Here is a 21,382-nt window from a genome sequence, read left to right on the forward strand (position 1 = left end):
TTTCTTCACTTTTATTTTCAACATTAAACTCTTCTGTAATGTACAGGCGTCATAAAGGCTTTTCTGTAAGTATTTTGTTACAGTTTTCATGAATAAATGCTGGTAGCTGTACAGTGGTACAAATGTAGTCACCCTGTTTCAATAGCCAGAGAGTAATCCAGCTCGTCTTATTCAAGTATATCATGTTCATTAAAAAAACAGAATAAATAGAATAATCATAAACACAATACTTATAACAGTCTAATAAAGTAAATCCAAGACTGATATTGCACCATTTGATGGCACGTACCAAATGAAATATCATGGCAAAAGTTATGAATGATGCATACATAAAATACTTATACAAATTTATCAACACCAATATTCACAAATGAAAATCCAAACCACAATTCTGTATACACACACACACACATATATATATATTTATAGGTAGATAGATGAAGGTATTGTGCCAATAGAACAAAACAGTTGCAGATTGAACAAAATTTATCTGAAGAAACAAATACTTTCAAGGTCATTCCTAATTGTACCCATCAACAATGCAATATATATATATATATATATATATATATATATATATATATATATATGTATACAGTGTATATATATATATATATGACTCTTACCCTTTGCTCCTGAGTGGTTAAGTGCAATGTGCATTAGTTCCTTTCTAAGGAGGGAGAGAACATGACATAAGAAACTTTCTGGGTGTTTTTTTTTTTTTTTTACGAAAGGGCGGTTTCTTTGGCCTTAGTGTTCTGAAGCAGTTAATATTAAAGTTTCGTAATGTCTGACATTATTCTGGGAAATCTGTCTAATTCATTTGATTAATCCAAAATATTATCTGTTAAATACTTAAAATGTCTCTCTCAGTTGATGGGAGTGTTGTGACTCCATGTCAGTCTTCTCTGTCTTTTAGTGTAAAATATCTGCATTAAGAGACAAAATAAAGGCTGATCTGAGCTCTGTGTGTGTTTTTAATGACACCTAAAGCCAGGAGGCGATGGTAGATAAAAGCTGTGCAGTTCCTTTTCCAGCTTTATTTATGGGCTCACTGTGCAGCTCTGGGTAGACATGCGCTGATCTGTGTTTGTCAGGGCTGATACTGATTCCCAGGCTTTGATATGAACTGATACCGAGTACCAGTCACACACCAGTGTGTATTTACTGGGCAGTGAGCCAAGTCCTGGCCTTAAAGACGAGCATTGGTGAGCAGCCATGATCAGATCCTGTGGTTCTTCTTCAGTACCTCCAAGTACTGCTGCTTCGCTCTGCTGAGAGGGTCCAAATCCACCCGGGAGGCAGAGCCCACTGGGGACATCCGGGCTGAAGCGACGTCCAGCTCTGCCGTGGCTGACGAACAGAAGGAGAACACAGTTACCCACTGACACGCAGGAGCAGCTACAGGGTCCATGCATTTACAGTTAGTACTAAAGCTTTTAGGTAAACACATATTTAACTAGAAGCACTCAGAGAGCGCAGACCTCTGCCAAGGCTGATCAGTGGCCCCCCCCCACCCCCGATCACCACCAAAATTTAATCATTTCTTCCTTATCCCATTTCCAACAAACCCTGAAAATTTCATCCAAATCTGTCCATAACTTTTTGAGTTATGTTGCACACTAACGGACAGACAAACAAACAGACAAACAAACAAACCCTGGCAAAAACATAACCTCCTTGGCGGAGGTAAATATGTGCAGTGACTTCTGCTCCAGTGTCACTCACCGTTGCTTAATTCCTTCGAGATGTTTCTGTCCAACTCACTTTGCATCTAAAGACAAGACACACACATATAATCACATGTGATGATGCTCTGGAAGCATTTATTTTGAGTGGATGAGGATGAAAAATAAAGAACTCATCACCAAACACAGCACTGTGATAAATGTTCACCACATCATGACTTAAACACTGGGAAGGAAACACTGCAGGACAATCGGGAGTATTCTGAGAAACACAGCAGGACATGCCAAACATGCACGCTCTGCTTTAGTGTAGTTTCTGCAGGCTGTGTGATGTTGCCTTTTACTGAAAAACGTCAGCTGGAAAAGCTGGGATGATATGGTAACTCAAGTCAGATGTCTCCCAAAATGGTTTTAACAGTGTTTGTGTGTACACATAAATGTGTGTGTGCCTTATCTATGGTATCATTAGTACAGTGACACAGGGAAGCATGTCGTATGTGTGTTTGTAAATGGGATTAAATGCTTTTATCAGTTGATGGATTGAACAATTTTGCTTGATCTTTGTATTAAACTTTGTCATGACATCAAGGTAAAACTGCACCAGAAAATGAATGAATTCTCCAATAAATGTAGTTACTTAATTTTTGCCATCTTTGAAATGACAGATAATTTCCATTGCGCCAGATAATGTCTGAGCATGGAGAAAGTAGTCTCAAAGCAGAGAGGAAGAGGAGAAAGAGATGAGAGGTGGATTTCAGAATATACAGTTAATTACTGGCAATCCACACAAAGCAAAACCCAGGGTTCCTGCACATTTGAAATGTAATATTCCATTTTGATCTGGATTTTTTTTTCAAGACTTTATTACTCAGAAAAGTATTTTTGTAGCTTTAAATCATTTCTGTATATATCAAATCATCAAGGTTTAATATTGGAATATATGTGTTATGTGTGTTCCGGTAACACATTTGTGTGTTCCTTGCCTTACTGTGTGGATAAAATGATCAGCAAATCATACATACTACTATGATGGGAAAGACAGTAAAATACTTTTCTTTCTTTCATTTCAATAAATACTCAATATATATAATATATAAAACCCACTGATTCCGGTGGATCAGTGACTACCTTAATTTGAACAACTCAAAGATTTGATGATCCCAGATTTGATGGTAGTCGACATCTTTAGTCTGTTTTATTACTGCATGAACCCCAAACATTATATCTGCATGTGGACAGAGTCAATGGGCGACTCCCACCTGCAGCGTAAAGGGAATATCAGCCAATGAGACACTGAGCTAAAAACAGCTACACACCTGTTATGAGTCTGGCTGAAGAGAGGAGAGATGAGAGACAGACTTTTGAGCTAGAAGCTAAAAGAGTGAGAAATAGAAGAGATGTTAGCTGTAAAGATGAACTACCAAAAGGCCTGCAGACAGAACAGCAAGGAAACAACGATGAGATAGAAAAGAGGAAACCTGAAGAACAAATAACCCAATTTAGAACTGTTTCTGCAGTCTGAATAAGAGCACGAGGAAAACACTTTTTGTTTCATGTCATGTTTCAGAACCCTTAGATGAATTCATCTGTGAAGTTATGACTATACAACAACACAACAACCAGCATATAAAAAGCAACATCTTTAACATAAGTGACAACTTACACAATAACAACACTGTGATGCTATGGAAATGATAATGGGCCAAATGTATGCAGAATATTATGGGATGTGTGTGTCTCAATAAGGAACAGTGCAGACCTTTGCGAGGTAGTCCTCCACCCTGCTGCTCTGTCCCTCGCTCACAGGGTTCAGGAGGGACAGTCCCAGGCCTAGACTCCTGTTAAGGGGTCCCAGGGAGCCCCTGTCCAGCGAGGGCCCTCCCAGGCTACTGTTTGCAAAGCTGCTGGCAATAAGAGACCTGCTGCGTTCGCTGAGCAACTTGGAATTGGCGTCTGAGAGCCGACTATTGGATCTACGAAAGAAAGCAGAGATCAGTCATTGACTGATGAAGTGTTTGATTAAGTCTCATTCATTACACATGATTCTTTCTTTGTAAGAGAAAAATCCATAGAGTTAAAGGCACCGCCCGATATAGTAATTCATTTTCACACATTGAAAAGCATGACTGATGATTCTTTTTGAGTTACCCATTTCTTACCTTTCTAATTTGGCAGCCAGAGACTTGCGGAGGCGCAGTTCCTCCCCGTAGAGTTGGCGGTATCGGTCTAGTTCTGTGCGTGTCATCTCTCTTTGGTTGAGGCTGTCCTGCTGGGTGGAGCGAACCCGGCCCAGTTCATTCTCCAGCTCCCGGATTTTGTGTTCCAGCTGGGAGCGCAGGTTAGCCTCATTGGCCGCTTTAATCTGATCCAGTGCTTCTTGGGAAGCCGCCTGAGTCTGCAAGACAAACAAGATCAAACAATCCAATGAAATTTAGCTTTGTGATTCTTTTGTTATTATACATGTAGGCAGTACACAGAATAGAATAGAACAGAAAAGAATAGAATAGATGTTTATTGTCACTGTCACAGGAACAATGAAAATTTGTTTTGCAGCTCTGTTCTGTTCAGCAGCAAAACCAATTAAGGACTGTACAAAAATATCACACAAAATACTGAAAAATGTAAAACAATGTACGAAAGCTACAAGACAAAACATTAAATATACATATACTACTAAAGTACTACAAAAACTACTGGAATATACAAAAACCTAACTCTGTACTACAGATGAGAAATATGTACAACAAATAAGGATATATACAGCTAATATAGAATATGTACTATATGTACATATATATATATATATATATATATATGTGTGTGTGTGTGTGTGTGTGTGTATATATATATATATATATATATATATATATATATAAATAAATAATGGTAAATAAACTTGGAATGAATTATTTTAATCTCACTGATCTTTCTGTCCTTCATTTACTAAATGTTTCTTCCTGTGGTGTACGTTGTAACTGTTGTAACTGCCACTAAAAATTCCCCTCAGACATTTTACCTGCAGGAAGAGGTTGACCTGCTCCAACTTCTGTTGTATCTCCTGCCGGGCCCTGTCCTCTGCATCACGGCGGACATGGTCCACCTGGTTCTGCTCTGCCTGGGCGGCCTCCAGTCGGCGTCTCAGGTCCAGTAACTCCTCCTCCAGTTGATGCTTGCTCCTCTCCAGCTGCTCACTACTGTGATTGGAGCGTTTCAGGGAGGCGAGCTGATCCTTAAGCTCATCATTGGCCTTCTCTAACTGACTGCGACGCGATGTTTCTCTCTCCAGCTGCATCTGCAGATCGTCCACCTAGTTTTATATAAGATGGACAGAGGTGAAGAAAGAAAGAAAAAACTTCAGTCTAATTTCAATATGTCTTGACTGATAGATTAGAGTAAAAACTGTTTCTATTTGTCCATTTGTCCACATTGTACAGGACTGACTTATGGTACAAATAAGATGCTTTCAAACAAAAAGAGAAATACCTGACTATTATTTTACAAACAATCTGCAAAGCTGTAGAGGGCAGTGGATAGTTTTTGCAAAAAACTGACTCTACCACTGACGTTTTTTTTTCATTAGTCAGTAGTTAAATCTAAATGGGTGCTTCTATGAAACTGGTCCCTAAAAACAGGACATGGGTACTAAAACTTCAAACCATTCATTCATTTATTCATTCATTTTCTGAACCCACTTTATCCTCACTAGGGTCACGGGGGTCGCTTGGAGCCTATCCCAGCTACATAGGGGCGAAGGCGGGGTACACCCTGGACAAGTTGCCAGTTCATCGCAGGGCTGAACATATAGAGACAAACAATCACTCTCACATTCACACCTATGGACAATTTAGATTAACCAATTAACCTATTAGTGCATGTCTTTGGATGGTGGGAGGAAGCCGGAGTACCCAGAGAGAACCCACGCAGACACAGGGAGAACATGCAAACTCCACACAGAAACTTCAAACCAGATGGAGACGAATGTTATGAAGCAAGTTTGGAAGCACTTTGGGTCTATTTAAAAAATAAATACTTACTGAGATAAAAGAAAAACTATTTTTGAGGTAAAACACATTTTTATATTATTAACATTATATTCAATACAAAAATCTGCATGTAACATGGTCAAAAGGACACGAAAATGACATGCTACTATTTTTTTTGAATATCTCTTTTTTCTCACAGGTACATTTTGGGAATTGAACTAATTATGCAAGGCAGAGTGTTTCACAAAAATGATTGCTCTTGCAAAATCATTTGCGATTTACATGTGTTTAACTGGGCAGGTTCTGTGTGTAACACAAGTGGACACAATGGGTTACATACAAAACCTGGAATGAGACTGAGATTCATGAAAAACCCACATGTCTGGATTAGAAAAACTGCTAGGATCATTAAATTTAACACTGTCTTTATTTATAGCAGCATACAAGACCATTTCAAGTGATGTTTTCAAGGTAAAATGCACTGACACCCAATTTATTTTTGGCTCCAATATTTTATTAAAAATTAATAAATTTTGGGATGGCTCCAAGAAAGAGCATAATTTTTTTTGCATTTATCTGAGGTCATCATTTGGTACATCTTGGGAGGAAATATGTCGAAATTTCACTTTTATTATTGGGTCTAAAAAGTTGGCAAAGTGCCAGGTACCAAAATGTACCCAGTTTCATAGAAGCACCCAGATCTCCTTTGGATGAACAAACCTTTTCTTTCATTCTCCCGTCAGCCTGGCTGTATCTGCCCATGTCCATCCTTAGACTGCCCATAGGAGAGCCAAACTCAGCTCCGCCCATGTCCTGATCCCGTAGTTTCTTCTTTGCAGTCTTCAGCAGAGTTCGCAACCTTAAACGCATAAAAAATACACTTTAAGTAAAACAATCACTAAAACGTATCGTCTACTACTAACATGTGAATTAGCTTAACGACTGCCATGCAATTTGACCCACTATAGCAGGGGTGTCAAACTCATTTTCTTTCAGAGGTCATATACAGCCCAATTTCATCTCAAGTGGGCCGAAGCAGTAAAATAATAGCATATAAATAAATGACAACTTCAAATATTTTTCCTTGTTTTAGTGAAAAAAAATAACAATAAATTATGAAAATATTTACATTTGCAAACTATCCAAACCAAAAAGATATGAATAACCTGAAAAAATTAAATTTCTTAAGAAAAAAAGTGTAATTTTACCAATATTATGCCTCAACTTCATCATCATCATTTATACACATGCATTATAAATCGAATCTACAAAAGGCACAAAACGCTTAGTAACAGGTAGAATTAGGGATGTACAGATTACCAGTCTAACGATAAACCGCAGTAAAATTCCCGACGGTTAGTATTACCGTTTAAATTCTAATTATCATGATAACAGCGTTTGATTACCGCATTTTGAAAGAGAGAGTATCTATCTATCTATCTATCTATGAAAAAGAAACTAAGACAACTCAAACTTGATATGGAAAATGGTCAAACAATGGCCAGAAGGTGCCATCTTTAGTGCACATTTGTATGTTTGATGTTTACATATTAATATTTGAATGTTTCTGCCAACAGAAAGTACATTGTGCTTATTATTTTATTTGTTTTTTGTTTTGTTTTTTTCAAAATACAACTTGGTTAAATTATTTCAGTGTGTGTATAAGTACTTTTTGAACATTCTGAGCACATTTCAACAATACCGCGATAATAATGGCAACCGTGATAATTTTGGTCACAATAACCGTGATATGAAATTTTCTATATCATTACATCCCTAGGCAGAATATTATTAAAATCACACTTAATTTTCTTTACACATTTCAGGTTGTTCATATTTGTTCAAGTTAGTCACATTTCATTGTTAAAAGATAGTTTGTTAATGTTCTCTCATAATTGATGAAAGTTAATGATCTCTTCATAATTTAATGTTATTTTTTGCATTTAAAAAAATAAAAAATTGGAGTTATTATTTATATGCATAATGTAAAATTTTTTTTCCACATTAAACCAATAAGAAAATTTGGTGTCATTATTTATAGGTTATTATGTTATTGTTTTACTTGAGATTGCAATTGTGCTGAATGTGGTCCCCGAACTAAAACCGAAGTAATTTTTGCACTTTGCAAATTCATCCCACAGGCCAGATTGGAACCGTTGGCAGGCGGCATGTTTGACACCTCTGTACTATAGTAAACATGGGAGAATATAGAATATCATATTTAAGAGTTAGTAAATGTGGATGTTTTACACATAAAGATTCAAAAAAACAACATTTATAGAAACATGACATGAAATATAGAGATAAAACACCATGACCAACTAAAGGATGTGATCAATAATCCTACAAAACAGGGTTAAACGTGTAAGTAAACATGAAATAAAAAAGCCTTACACATATACACTGGTGCACCACAGTCACATAAGCCAGGAAAGACTGCACTCTACTGGGTCCTGGTGTCTCTAACAGCAGGAAGAGGTACTGCCATGGGTGTGAAGAGTGCAAGGATGAAGATAGGAGTCACCTGTACATTTCTTTTTGAAGCTCTGTGTTTCTGTTCATCTCCTGCTCCAGGCGGGAGTCTACGGACTTCTTCTGCTCTGCTATTTTTTTCGCCTTCTTCTTTTCTATTTCCATCTGGAACACAAAGCACAGGCCAAATGAACCTTCATATTCCAACAATAATGTACTATCTACAGGGTTCGTATACAAATTCAAGCACTTTTAAGGGTCATTTTCAAATTTTTCCAGCATAGCATTGATATAAAATACATATATACAAGAATATGTGTATTCATTATAATTTTACCACTTTTTATCACAATGATGCACATTGTATTATGCTATAAACATTTAAAATTATGTTTCATTATAGCAAAAAGTTTAGAAATTAAAGGACAACACAAATTTTTATCCAAAAAAACGGGAAGCCACTTAGCGTTCTTCAGACACACTCACACCGACACAAAGATTAAGATAAAAATTCACCTAGAGTCGACCTGAGAGCACCCGCTAAGTTTCTTTTTGACATAAAGCTTTATTTTTCAAAATATATCACCTCTCTGTAAATAGCTTTGGTTATAATTGCATGCACTTTCAAGCACTTAAACTAAAATTCAAGCCCTTTTCAGACCTTGGAAAACACAACACTGAAATTCAGGTATTTTCAAGGATTTCAAGCACCCATATGAACCCTGTGTCTTGACTGATGACATTAAACTTATCCTGTAACATTATCCTGCACATTGCTATGATCACCTGTGAGGTAAGTTCTCCTTTTTCTTTTTCAAGCTCTGCCAGGCGTAGTCCTAACTTTGAACGACTTTTCAGCTCCTCTTCCCATAAGGCCTGTGAGTCCTGAGCCGTGTGGGACAGCATGCTCTGCTTCTGGACCTAAGAGGTCAGTCAAACAGGGAAACAAGGACATTTACTTATTATAAAATACAGGGTTCCTACAGGTTTCTACAAGTTCAATTTAAGACTTTTTAAGACTACTCAGAACAGAATTTAATGCCCAATACACAGACATACTGGCAAAAATTTGTGACTCCTAGCATTTGGGAAAATGTATTTAGTTACTCCAGCGCCTTGATTTTCACCGTTCCAAGTCATTTCTCACTGATGGATGCAAAGTCAGCAATAATTAGTTAAATAATTTCAACATAAATTGTCATGCTGGAACTGAGTAGAATAACATTACTTTTTTTGCAGCTTGGACATAGACACATTTAAACACAATACAGTGAACAAGTTTATGGCAACATAACTTAAGACCTACCACATCAAATGTAATACCTTTTAAAGACTTTTTAAAAGCAAATTTGTAAATTCAAGACTTTTAAGACTTACTAAGACCCTGCAAGAACCCTGAAAATAGAGAAACTCAACAACTTTAAGGAACATCAGTACTAAACTGAGTTTATTTAAGGCCTCTTTCTTTAATCAACAAAATTGTGATTTTAATAAAATCAGGTCAGAACTTCATAAACCACATGACCAAGACAACCTATAACAACGGAAAGTAGGGCTGCACAATATTGGAAAAAACTGACATTGCAATTCTTTTTAACTCCGCAATATATATTGCGATATGAAAAAAATACTCAGGAGTATATAATAACTGTATGGTGCCGACGTAAATGGTCAAACAAATGAGTTGTGTTTGCTCTCGTTGTGGCAATAGCTTTGTTCCTGTCGCTGTCACTGACCTCAATAAGAAATAGTGACACTGCACTTTATCCACTTATTTAGTTATTTATCCTATTTCTTTGCTCTATTTATTATTATTGTGACTTCTAATTTTTAAATTTTATGTTTTTATCCTGGTTTTTATCCCAGAGACTGTTTTTTATCTTCTTGAGGTTTTTATTGTCTCATCTTGCATCTTGTTTTTATTTATTTGATTTTATTTATTTATTTTATCCTTTTACTTATCCATGCTGCCATACTGATGAATGATGGAACACTGAGCACTTTTTGTCTTGACACTCGATTGAGTACCTGCCTAACAGGTTCAGTGTGTGCTTTGTTGTAATGCCAAATGCAATTCCTTCTGTCTGTACAACAAATCTACCCACAGGTATAAATAAAGTAACCTTGAACCTCGATAGGTGCAGGGCGCTATCAACACAGAACACATGTTTCAATATCATCCTTCTTGGAACCAAAATAATTCCAGATAACTGACGTTGCTTTTCTTTTTTGCACCAAGTCTTCGTTTACGGTCATTTTCTCTTATTTGTTGCTCATTTTTCAATGTTGTCACCAGTGACTCACTCCAAACTGATTAAGAATGATTGTGATTGGTTGATTGCTACACGCAGTGTGTGTCAAATACCCTTGAAATTAGATGAGAACACAGTGAGTTCATTTGCTTCCTACACTTCTTGTGATGTGACTACTGCGCACACGTACATCGCAATGACGATGCTCAAACGATATATTGTGCAGCTCTAATGGAAAGAGAATATTTGTGTATGATTGCCACTAACTTTCCCGTTTGCCTAACCCCGGTAAGAGTGAACATGATAAACAATGTAAACAAAGGCTGGGAAAAAAGATCATGTTGAGAAATGGAAATCTGAAGTATAAGTTTTAATAATGAAGAAGATAAAATGCCACCAACCTCTCTACTGAGTTGGTCTTCCAAAGTCATCTTACTGCTTTGGAGGTTTGTAACCAAGTCCTCCAAATGACCTCTGACCTATGAGAATAAGAGAAAGGTTGTGTAGTTTGCCCTTTTACTGTCATTTATTGTTTAAATAATCGCCTTTAATAAGACTGGAAGCTGAAGAAGTAACATGCATCATGCAGTTTGAAACAAAAGGAGCAGAAGATCCCACATACCAAGATCAGACTTAAGGTAGAAAACATGTGATTAACCAGGAAAAACCCACAACCTATGTGAAACTACTATTTTCTTTGAACGTTTGTATTACATATGCAGCCACTAAATAAAATGCCCACAGACCCAGAGTGAATTTCATTTCTTAAGCACAAGCTTATTCTGGTTTACATTAATTGACGATCATTTACAGGGGGAAATTAAACACAGAGGTAAACCCACACAAAGAAACTAATCCTACATCCATAATACCAACCCCTCCTCCAGGTGTGCAGTCAGATGGCTGGAAAAAGATTGAATACCTTAATACAAGAGGCTCTGTCATGACAACTCATATGTATTGTTTAATAAATGATGCGGTATCACAGCAAATAGGTTTATTAACTGACTCAGTATGCTGTGTTTTCCGTTCGCCCTGTGAAAAGTACATGTGCACATTTTGACAGGTTTGTCACACTCACCATGGCAGCCTCCTGAGCCCCTTTCTGTAGAGCATCTATTTTGTTGGACTGTTGCTTTGCAGCAGCTTCCAGCCTGGCATTCTCTATCTCCAGCCTAATGTGACAGTACATTAATAATAATAATAATAATAATAAGACACTGTATCCATATGCAGTTTGAGGTAAAAGAGATGTACATCTAAAACTTGAGATACTTTGAATTCAAAAGAATATAGGTATTAAGGTAAGGAGATAAAACAGTATCTGAAGCGTCTAATATAAAGTGTGAATCAGCTACATTGTATATTTATATGCACTGATCAATTATATAGCATTTATTGTACATGTTCAAAATTATAAAAAAAAAAAAAAAACAGAATCTAAAATAAAAAAAGTGCTTTGTAAAGATGTAACTGAATTGTTGTTTAGCAGTTCTTTATTTCTGTAGTTCTGAATTTTAAAAGTCTGTTGTTCATTCCCTGTGTTCCCGTGGTGCATGTTAGTTGGTGCATACTTCTGCACAGCTTCCTCCAGCTGTTTGATGGTAGTATCAGAAACTGCTGAGGCTGACAGTGCCTCCTGGAGTTTGTGAGCAGCAGTGGTGAGTTCCTTCTCCCTTTCATCCAGACTGGTCTTCAGAGCGTTAATTCGTTTCTCGGCCTGCACATACTGGTCTTCACTTTCTTCCAGCTGTACAACACATATGCATTCATATCTGTTATGTTTACAGGAGACTCAATAAGGAACGTGTATTGTAACGTGGTGTCGGACTTCAGGTGCTTGGACAGACATAATGTCTGCATGCAGCCACAGGGTGGCACTGTTTCCATTACCTTTCCCTTGAGTCTGTCAATGTCTTTAAGGAAACGGCCCTTCTCTTCCTCCAGGTCACTGCGATAGCGTGTGTTCACCTCCAGAGAAGCTTCACTCATTGACAGCTTCTTCAGTGAGTCTGCTAACTCCTGCTGCATCTGCCTCAGACTGGTCTGCACTCAGAAAACAGGGTTTGGTTAGATACAAAGTGTAAGAGCCAAAATATGATGATAAGAAAGAATTAATATTTACAAGTTTATGAAGTTTATGTGACACAGCAACTTTGAAGTTGATTTGTGTAAACCTAAAAATGCCTGATTTTCTGTATTGTTATTCAGTGCACCTTCTCAGAGAGTGTGTCATGTGACTTCTCAGTGCAGCACTGACAAAGGGAACTTGCTGAGTGTGTGAGCATACAGGTTTTCTATCGTGTGACTTAATGTAAATGAACTTTTTTTATTTTATTAAAAGTTTTTAACCCGATTACATCTCTTGTCATTCAGATTAGAATCTCCATGCCAACAGCTCATATGTGGTTTTTGGATACATAGTAGGAAGACCATTACACAAAGTGAGATCTTAAGTTTAAGGCATGGCTTGTGGAAGGAACGCTAAAAAGAGGTCTGAAGGAAGAAGGAAGCTAATCCTCTTACCATGTCTAATCCTCATCTCACCTCTCTTTCATTCTTTTCCTCTTCTAACTTGTAGATCTGATCTCGTAGATCAGCAGCCTTACTGGCCAGCTCCTTATTTCTCTCCTCTACTAACTGGACCCTCTCTTCACAGTCCGATCTCAACTTGGCCAGAATGTCACTGAAGCGCTCTTGAGCATCTGTCACAGCACGCTCCTTTGCATCTCCTTTGTTTTGGGCCTCCTCTAACTGCTGCCGTAGTAACATAACTTCACTCTGGGCCTGGGCGAGCCGCTCCTGTGTGGCTTCATGGCGTGCACCAGCCCGGGTGACCAGCTCTTTTTCAGCCTGCAGAAGAGTTTCTAGCTCTTTGACACGTGCAGCTGCCTGGTCCTTCTCTCTCTGCAGGACGTCCAGCAGTAGTCCCTTCTCTGTCAGCTGCAGTGTGACCCGATGAACTTCATTCTCCATGCTGTTTGTCTGTGCCTCTGCTTTGGACAGTTTCTGGGACAGGCTGCTGACTGTGTCCCGTTGGTTGACTGCTTCACCTGTACATAAAGTGCATGGCTCAGAAGACTGCAGGATAAATATCTGACTACTAAAGAGAAGACATTCAAGATGCTGCATCTATGAAGACGACTGCAGGAGGCAGAATTGCACCTGACTAACTCAAGAAGTGAATTCTAATGTTACATTTTTGCTTTGGGTTTTCCATCTGTTCCCACTACTACTCACCTGTAAGCCTGTCTTTAAGGCGCTGGGTCTCTTCCTTTTCCCGCAGCAGAGCTTTCTCAGTATCTGCGTGGGCAGCCAGGCAACGCTCAGCCTCCTGTACAGCCCCAGCCAGGCGGGTACGAACTGATTCAACTTCTGTCTCCAGTGCTTCACGGTTTTGTCGCTCATTTTCCAACTGGGCTGTCATTTTAGTCAATTCAGATTTTAAGCCTGTCAGTTGATTATTGCAGTTGAAGACTGTCTGGGTCAGAGCTTCACTGTTGAGTTTGAGATCTCGTCGAGCGTCTTCTAGGTGTTCCTTGAGGCCCTCATTCTCCTCCAAGAGGTGGCTTTCTTTAAGGCTGCTGCTTGCTTGTGAACGCTCCAGATCTGCTCTCAGGATGGTCAACTGTTCTTGTAAAGTAGCAGTCTGCTGAAGTAGCTCCTTCTCCCTGTCACTGGCCTCAGTGAGCTGAGTTAAGGCCTATGGAAAGGACAAATTCCTTGTCAGTTTGTTCATCACTATAAGGTTTTTCTGTCTGAGTTCAACTTTTTAAGATGATATGGTGGTTATAGCTTAGTGAAGATTACCTCGTTGCTTCTGCTTATGTTTCTTTTGCTCTCCTCCTCAATCTCTTGCTGTTTACGAAGATGGCTACTGAGCAGGTTTTCCTGCAAGGCTCGTGCACTCCGCTCCTGGGCCAGCAGCCTCTGGGTCTCACTGTGGTCTTCCTCAAGCTACATGATTGACATACAAAGCACAAGTCATAAATGATACATACATCCAAGAACCTACTAGCTACCAAGTTTTTAATCACAATCTCAAAAATCCCAAATCATCATACAACAAAAAAGGTATTTCTACTACAATTGTTGCGTTGCTTAATGATAAGAAACATTTTTTTAATTTCATAATTTTTTGATATTAAATACTATGCAATTATTATTTATATGATGACAATAGACCAAAACAATAAACACAGTAATGGACTGGATTTCTATAGTGCTTTTCAAGTCATCCAAAACACTTTACATTATGGATCCATTATTCATTCACACATATGAATCACTGTTCTTTGTTTGGAGAGGAAAAAATAAAGATTGAAACAGGTGTACCTGTTTCATATTGTTAACCAGTGTCCTCATCTCCAGCTCCAAGTTCCTGAGAGTGAGCTCCACCTTCTGTCTCTCCTGAACCTCAAACTGTTGGTGCTCCTCTGTCCTCTTCAGCTTATCTTTGGTGGTGTTGTACATCATAGTGGCATTGCGGCGATTTTCCTGCTCTTGTTTGAGCTGAAATCTACATTAATAGAGAAAAAATATTAAATCAATTTGTAAAACTGAAAAAAAAAAACAAAAAACAGCTAGACAAGTATGATGTCAAACAAAAAATTTGAGAGACAACCAAAAAATGGAAAGAAATGACAACAATGTACTTCAAAATGACTTACTTTAGATTTGTGACTTCCGTTTGCAACTCCAGCTGATTGCGCTCTAATGCAGACTTAACATCCTTCATTTCATCCAGAGAGCTCTTCAGCTCCACCCGCTCCATTTCCAGCTGACTTACTTTGTCTGCTAGGTACCCATGCCGGCTTTTAAGCTTTTGGATGGAGCGCTCATACTCATGGAAAATGTTCTGCAGCTTTACCATGCTCCTGGAGTCTGAGAAATAAAATACGGGAGAGTTTATAAGGTAGTTATTGGAGTCTATTTTTCATAAAATACACAAATCTTTATTAATGGATGTATAGAAAGTTGAGATTGCTTGATTAATACCTAAAGTGGCAGAGTCCAACTTCTGAATGAGTAGAGATGCATGGCGATAGCCTGCCGTGGGAGAGTCAAGGTCATCTGTGGCTGTGTCTGAGGACTGGGTGAGTTCATCAAAGTCTTCTGCCATCTCCACCTCGTCTGGACTCTGAATGTGTTCACAAGAGATGGCATTAATACAACAAAATTCCATAATTTTTTAGAGTATAGAAACCTTAAAAAGTTTGTGAGTTGGTATTTTACCTCATTTTTCTGTTTTATTTCTGTCGGCATTCTGATCCCAACAAACAGAGAGAAGAGGAAAAGTGGTTATTTAAAAAACTGATGTCTTTATTCTCAACATAGCTGCAGGGAGGAACCATTTGAAGTATAATGGTATAATGCAGTATACTATATTATAGAAAAAAAAAATCTGTTGTTAGTCATGCAGCTACTCTGGACAAAAAATAATTAAAAAGACAAAAATGCATCCTAATTGACCCTTCACTAAGCCCCTCCCAAAAATGTAATGGTCCAATCTTATGCTAGGAACTGTAACTAGCTTACAGAATAACTGAAGGCCAAAACAATGAATGACATACATATAGACATTAGCACAGTTAGTTACAAATTTTGTGCAAATGATTAATGATTATATTTTTATGAGTGTTTATGTACCTATAATTGAACCTGTAAGTCCGACTGCAGATATATTTTTGATTTAGAGAGACATACTTCTTTCTTTTCTGTAGCTGCAAGTCACTCACAACTGAACATTAGAGACCATATTACTTATTACAGACAGATTGAGAGTTTAAGAGGATCATCACTGATAATAGACACACATAAATAGATTAAATTTAATATGTAGGGTGTATATTAGTTTGAGGACATGTGAGACATTGTAAAGAGTATTTCATGATTGTTATCACAGATGTTTCCAATTGTTTCCTTTGAAATGTCTCTCTGACGACATTCCTATGGTCAAAGTTTGACAGATATTGTAACAACTGGGGGTGGGACTCAACAAAGGGTCAAATGACGCCCAGTATTGAAAGTGTAAAAATTGGTTCAGACTGAACACAAAGTGTGTAATTATGCAAATTTGAATGAATTTGAAGTTATTAATGAAGAGATTCACTTTGCACTCAGTCAAAACACATTTAATGGGTTAGTGACAGAGAGATAAAATTGATTGAAAAAAACGGGCATACTGCATGTATACCTTCCTTCATCGTCAGACACTTCACTTAAAGAAGTATCGTCAAACACAGAGAGAGGATCTCCATTAATGTGGGTGTTGGTCTGAGGGGCTCTGCTGCGCTGGGCCCCTCTGACCAGCTCCAGCTGTATGGTCTCCTCTACAGCTTGCACATCCTGTTTGTTCTTAATGTAGGTCTGCTGGAGGGGGAGCTGCAATTGCACTGGTGCTCCATTGGTGCTATGGAGAACAGTAAACCTGACAATCACTGATTTGTTACATGTAAACTTTGGGGACGCACTGCTTAAAAAAACAACAAACAAAAAAAATCTCAACAAAACAGAAAAAAATTGACATTTGGCCACACTATTCTTTCTGTTAAATGCATTTTGCATGTTCAGTATAAAAGTATTTATTTCAGGCTATTATAAATGAAAGTAAACATTCCGATATGCTAATAACTGATTCCAAAAATACAACATACAAAAGCAAAACAGTGCATACCTTTTTATGTCCGCAGGCTGCTGCTCCAGCAGAGCTGTTTGACTTGACATCTCTTTTCTGCATCCTAACATGGTCTCAAGTTTCTCAGCACCCACATCCTCTGATGCAATTCCGCCAGTATCCCAGGAAGCACTTGATTTTTGCTCCCTCAATGAAGTCTTTGCTGTGCCTTTGCCAATCTGAAAAGACAAAGGTAAATATTTTATAACTGGACACAAGAAGTTATTCCAAACTGAAACATGCTGGAGCCAGCCTCTTAAAATGCATTTTGGAGCAGGCACCTGTATACTTTGTCATACATAATTTAGTGCCACCCCTCCTTTTGGAGACCTAACACCTTAGCGTGGCTACTCTATTTGACATGGTATTTTTAGTTAATTACAAAGAAGCATAATTGAACATTCTATCCATTTTGGAAAGTTCGATGTTAACAGTAAACATCTTGAGGTTAAATTGGCAGTGTTGTAGTAATTAACGGAGGTCTCTGCAGAAAGTATTCACATTACCTTATTACATTATTAAATTAAATGTTAATTGTAGGTTACCTGACTTCAGTTGGTCAGTAGAGCCTCTTGTGACAGCTACAAGAGTCACGAAACTCAGGCAACAGCCATTGTTAACTGATATTTAAAGTATATGTTTTTATTTAAGAGAAACTAAGTGGATTGGATCAGAAAAAGATATTCCCTAGGCACTATATCTTACTGTGACTGATTATTAAACTATTCTGTACATAAACATGATAATTTAGAAAGTAAATTGAAATTAAACTTATCGAAAGGTACAATAATTTCCTCTGAAATGTACCAGGGTACACATTCAGCATGTTTGACATTTTTCACATTTATAGCAAAATGAAACAAAACAAAACACAACAAAACAAACACACAAATAACCAAACATGAACACCCCAGTGAAGTCAGTTTCTAAAAAAAAAAAAAAAAAAAGTTTGCATAATAAATAATTGAAAAACAGCATGCAAATTCAAAATAAAAAGATTACACAGCAATATCATCTCAGTCAATTATAGCACTTCTTCTATGACAAAGAAGGCTATAATTTACACAACCTTCATTACAATACTGTACCAAGATGCAGAGTTTAGTTCACATAAGCATGCACACTACATGCAGGATGAATGACTACTTATGAGAAGATTCAGGATGGCGCGTTTTGTTTCAGAGTGTAATCCAGAATGTCACAGACACACACTGCAACACGGCACCAGAGGCTTACTGAATGTAATGGCCATCAACAAAATTCTCATGTCTTGCTTATTGAATAAAATAACACAAAAATGGTAGAATCATGCAAGATAAACTCCAGCTGAAATCACACATATGGAATATAGGTATAAAGACAGACAAAATGAATGTCTAAAAGAGAGAAATATGTCTTTATGTAAAGCCACAGTTTGGGTCTGTTAAAAAGACTTTTTACACAAAATGAAATACACAGGTAAAATGAAAGAAAAGAAAAGCGATCTAGAAGGGAGTACGGGAGGAAGGGGCGGCCATCCTCTACCTCTTTCTGAAGCTGGGCCTTTTCTTTCTCCAAATCCAGGAAGACAACCTTCAGCATCCCTACCTCAAGTTTAAACCTTTCCATGTCCTCTTCCAACTCTTCATCAGAAACACCTGGAACAGATGCTGATCTGCCTTGTGGAGTGGGGTGGAGCTCTGTGAACTCCTCCGGATCCTCTTCTGAGCTCACACTGCTGTTCTTCAGTTCAGCTTCATCTGAATTATTGTTCTTGTTCTTTTCTAGCTGCTCCTCAGAGAATGGAGCAAGTGTGTTATTATCTTCTAAGACTGTGCAATGGTCAATAACAGACGTGGGGATGGCGTGACCATCAGTCGAATCGGTGGTGACGTCGTGATCAAAGTCTTCCATAGGAGGTTGTGGTGAAGAAGACCTGCGCTCTTCCTCATCAGTGAGTTGCTCTGGCTCTTGATACTTGTTGGTTTCACTACCTGAGGCTGCACACACCTCCATTCTGTCCTCACACAGAGAGTGATCAGCTGATTCTGTCATCGAGTCTTCCAGTCCAGATTCTCTCTGCTCAGGTATGGTGAGGAGGACTGTGCTCCGTGCTCTGGCTGTGGGTCTTACAATGACCTCCCCCTCCTCTTCATCACTTGAGTCATCTTCTACTGGGCTGCATTCAGCTTTGTCATGCTCTTGTTCTGTATCTTCTGCAGTACTTCGGTTTGATTTGAAAAGTTCTCCAAACCTTGCCTTTAATTCTCCTGCAACACTTTTAAAGGTGGATTTCATCTCCTTTTTTTCTACCTCTACCCAGAGCTTTTCGTAACGATTCTCCCAGGGGATGTCAGAGCCTAGTTCCCCATGATCCTCAGGACTGTGATGATCTCTCAAATCATGGTCCTGTTCATCATTGTCAGAGCTTGGATGGCCAGATGGGCATGGGGGTTCTACATCTAGCGGATTTACATCTACTGTATCATCTCCCTCCTTTGCCATGGATGGACAAGAAAAACACAAAACAGACAAAAAACAAAAATACAAACACCAAGATTTGACTTAAATTAACACAAAAAACACAAGATATGGGATGATATTCTAAAACCCTCCCTCTCTCTGAAGAAGCAAATTTCATTTTCAGAGAAAAACAAAACAACATTAATATAAATCTTTCTGAGATAACTTAGGTATCGTCACTGTTGGGGGTACAAGTCCATTTTTGGTCTTTTTTGTCATCACATTGGCCTGATGATTTTAGAAATATTTAACCAATGAAAAGTGTTGAAAATGGCTTGTGACCACATCTCTTAACTCCATTCATTTACTTGGAATATACATCGTTTTTCCAGTTTTATAAAAAAAAATAACTGTTTTGGACATAAGAGGTTTCTGCCCGACAGCGACAATATGTTACATTTCACAAGAGTCAAACACAAAATCTAAGAATACCAAATGAAATAGATACATAATAAGCTACATCATGATTGAACTTAAAGTAACTAATTTGTGACATACTTATCTTTTAAAATAAAAGCCTTGATTATGTATTTTGATGAGAAAATGAAGGCTCTTTATGTCTGAGAGTCGGGTGCAAAAGTTATATTGGTTAAGTTTTCTAATAAAATATGGCACATACAGTATGTTTGGAGAAACACATTCCCAATTAATATATAACAAGAATAAAACTGTTTGCATTTATAATTTATGTTGAGCAAGAAAGGTCTCCAAAAGAGTAACCTCGATTTTGTGAATTAAACATTTTTCACAATAGTTAGAAAGCAAAACCTTGATTAATCAAATGAATTTGACACATTGCTCAGCCATAGTCTGTGAATAAAAGACTGATGAGAAAGTCACGATGGTGTTCAAATGGTATTTTGGACTAATTTCTCACCTTCTGCTGCTGTTCTTCAGCCTCTACATGACCTTCACTGCATCTTTGTGTGAGCTCAGCAGAATCTAATAAGGAAACAAAGTCTTTATCCAGAGCACATGATGTGAATACATAAATAGGCCAGCTGAAAAACAAGCAGTAACCCTTACCTGGTCTAATCTCTGCCTGTTGATGAACTGTTTCTTGTGAGTGATTGTCAGGTTTCTCTGTTTTGGAAGGAGACATTAAATCGTCTGATTCCCAGTCAGAGTCTGAATGAAACAAGGCAAAGAGACACATAAAAGTTATAGGTTTATAACATTTTTAAACAATGGAATACATATATGACACTGTAAAGAAGTTGGAGTTTCTTAATGTATCTTACCTTCTTGACTCTCTGGTTTCTGAGGCACCATCTTCCTTGCACGAGGCTGGGGGTGAGGGGCCATTTGAGAGAGTGTGGGGAGGGATCTCTTGTTAGACTTGATGCTGCTCTGTGGTGTAAGGGTTGATGTTGGAAAATTGCCTTCCCCTTCCTCCTTAATTGGGGAACTGAAGGATTCTGGGAACTCCTCAAGTCCAGGTGAAGCAACTCTGCGACCAGGCAGAGTTCTTTTACTGGTGGTACTGGCTGAGTCCCAGTCTGATGCATCTGTATCAATAAAACAAGACAATCAATGTATGTCTGTGTACAAACAGTGCTATCATTGTTGCAGGGGGGAGAAACTAGTTGTGGGTTTATACATGGTGTCTACAAATTCTATTTATAGTAAAAAAAAAAAAAATATTACAAAAGCAATTGGTGAGATATGTTGATCAGATTTGTTCTTTGTACTCAGTGGTTTTCAAAGTTGTTAATCACATTGTTGGATCATGTGCAATCAAATCATTGGTCCATTTTTCAATTACTGCAAATGTTCACCTTGACCTTTTGACTGAATATGAGTCATCAC

General features: G+C 37.9%; 2 protein-coding genes across 11 annotated transcripts in view; both read right to left on the reverse strand.

Moving 5' to 3' along the window:
* Positions 1-643: 643 nt before the first annotated feature.
* The window catches only part of ankrd26 (ankyrin repeat domain containing 26), a 31,227-nt gene continuing 10,488 nt past the window's right edge, over positions 644-21,382 (reverse strand). For 6 of the 10 annotated variants that reach the window (XM_030137588.1, XM_030137584.1, XM_030137591.1 and 3 more), the window contains 25 exons: positions 20,815-21,081; positions 20,600-20,701; positions 20,451-20,515; positions 17,072-17,250; positions 16,592-16,807; positions 15,631-15,661; positions 15,394-15,535; positions 15,066-15,279; positions 14,731-14,914; positions 14,206-14,352; positions 13,636-14,098; positions 12,943-13,448; positions 12,289-12,441; positions 11,970-12,145; positions 11,477-11,570; positions 11,272-11,298; positions 10,797-10,874; positions 8,930-9,064; positions 8,196-8,308; positions 6,392-6,530; positions 4,705-4,995; positions 3,848-4,083; positions 3,448-3,661; positions 1,729-1,774; positions 644-1,353 (listed from right to left, as the gene is read on the reverse strand). In XM_030137588.1, coding sequence (XP_029993448.1) covers positions 1,223-1,353; positions 1,729-1,774; positions 3,448-3,661; positions 3,848-4,083; positions 4,705-4,995; positions 6,392-6,530; positions 8,196-8,308; positions 8,930-9,064; positions 10,797-10,874; positions 11,272-11,298; positions 11,477-11,570; positions 11,970-12,145; positions 12,289-12,441; positions 12,943-13,448; positions 13,636-14,098; positions 14,206-14,352; positions 14,731-14,914; positions 15,066-15,279; positions 15,394-15,535; positions 15,631-15,661; positions 16,592-16,807; positions 17,072-17,250; positions 20,451-20,515; positions 20,600-20,701; positions 20,815-21,081 — 4,349 coding nt within the window. In that variant the 3' untranslated portion in view covers positions 644-1,222. Of the gene's footprint in view, positions 1,354-1,728; positions 1,775-3,004; positions 3,062-3,447; positions 3,662-3,847; positions 4,084-4,704; positions 4,996-6,391; positions 6,531-8,195; positions 8,309-8,929; positions 9,065-10,796; positions 10,875-11,271; positions 11,299-11,476; positions 11,571-11,969; positions 12,146-12,288; positions 12,442-12,942; positions 13,449-13,635; positions 14,099-14,205; positions 14,353-14,730; positions 14,915-15,065; positions 15,280-15,393; positions 15,536-15,630; positions 15,662-16,591; positions 16,808-17,071; positions 17,251-20,450; positions 20,516-20,599; positions 20,702-20,814; positions 21,082-21,382 lie in introns of all 10 variants that reach the window. The other 4 variants (XM_030137589.1, XM_030137585.1, XM_030137590.1 and 1 more) reach the window with 4 other exon arrangements.
* On the reverse strand, positions 17,258-19,630 carry LOC115421620 (coiled-coil domain-containing protein 144B-like). Its single transcript, XM_030137594.1, has one exon. The coding sequence runs from the start codon at positions 19,553-19,555 to the stop codon at positions 18,404-18,406; it is 1,152 nt and encodes a 383-aa protein (XP_029993454.1). The 5' UTR covers positions 19,556-19,630; the 3' UTR covers positions 17,258-18,403.

This window comes from Sphaeramia orbicularis, chromosome 6, assembly GCF_902148855.1.
Source record: "Sphaeramia orbicularis chromosome 6, fSphaOr1.1, whole genome shotgun sequence".
Taxonomy (NCBI): domain Eukaryota; kingdom Metazoa; phylum Chordata; class Actinopteri; order Kurtiformes; family Apogonidae; genus Sphaeramia; species Sphaeramia orbicularis.

Excerpts from the sequence above, each read along its gene's own strand:
- LOC115421620 (XM_030137594.1), bottom strand. The coding sequence starts at position 19,555 with ATGGCAAAGGAGGGAGATGATACAGTAGATGTAAATCCGCTAGATGTA.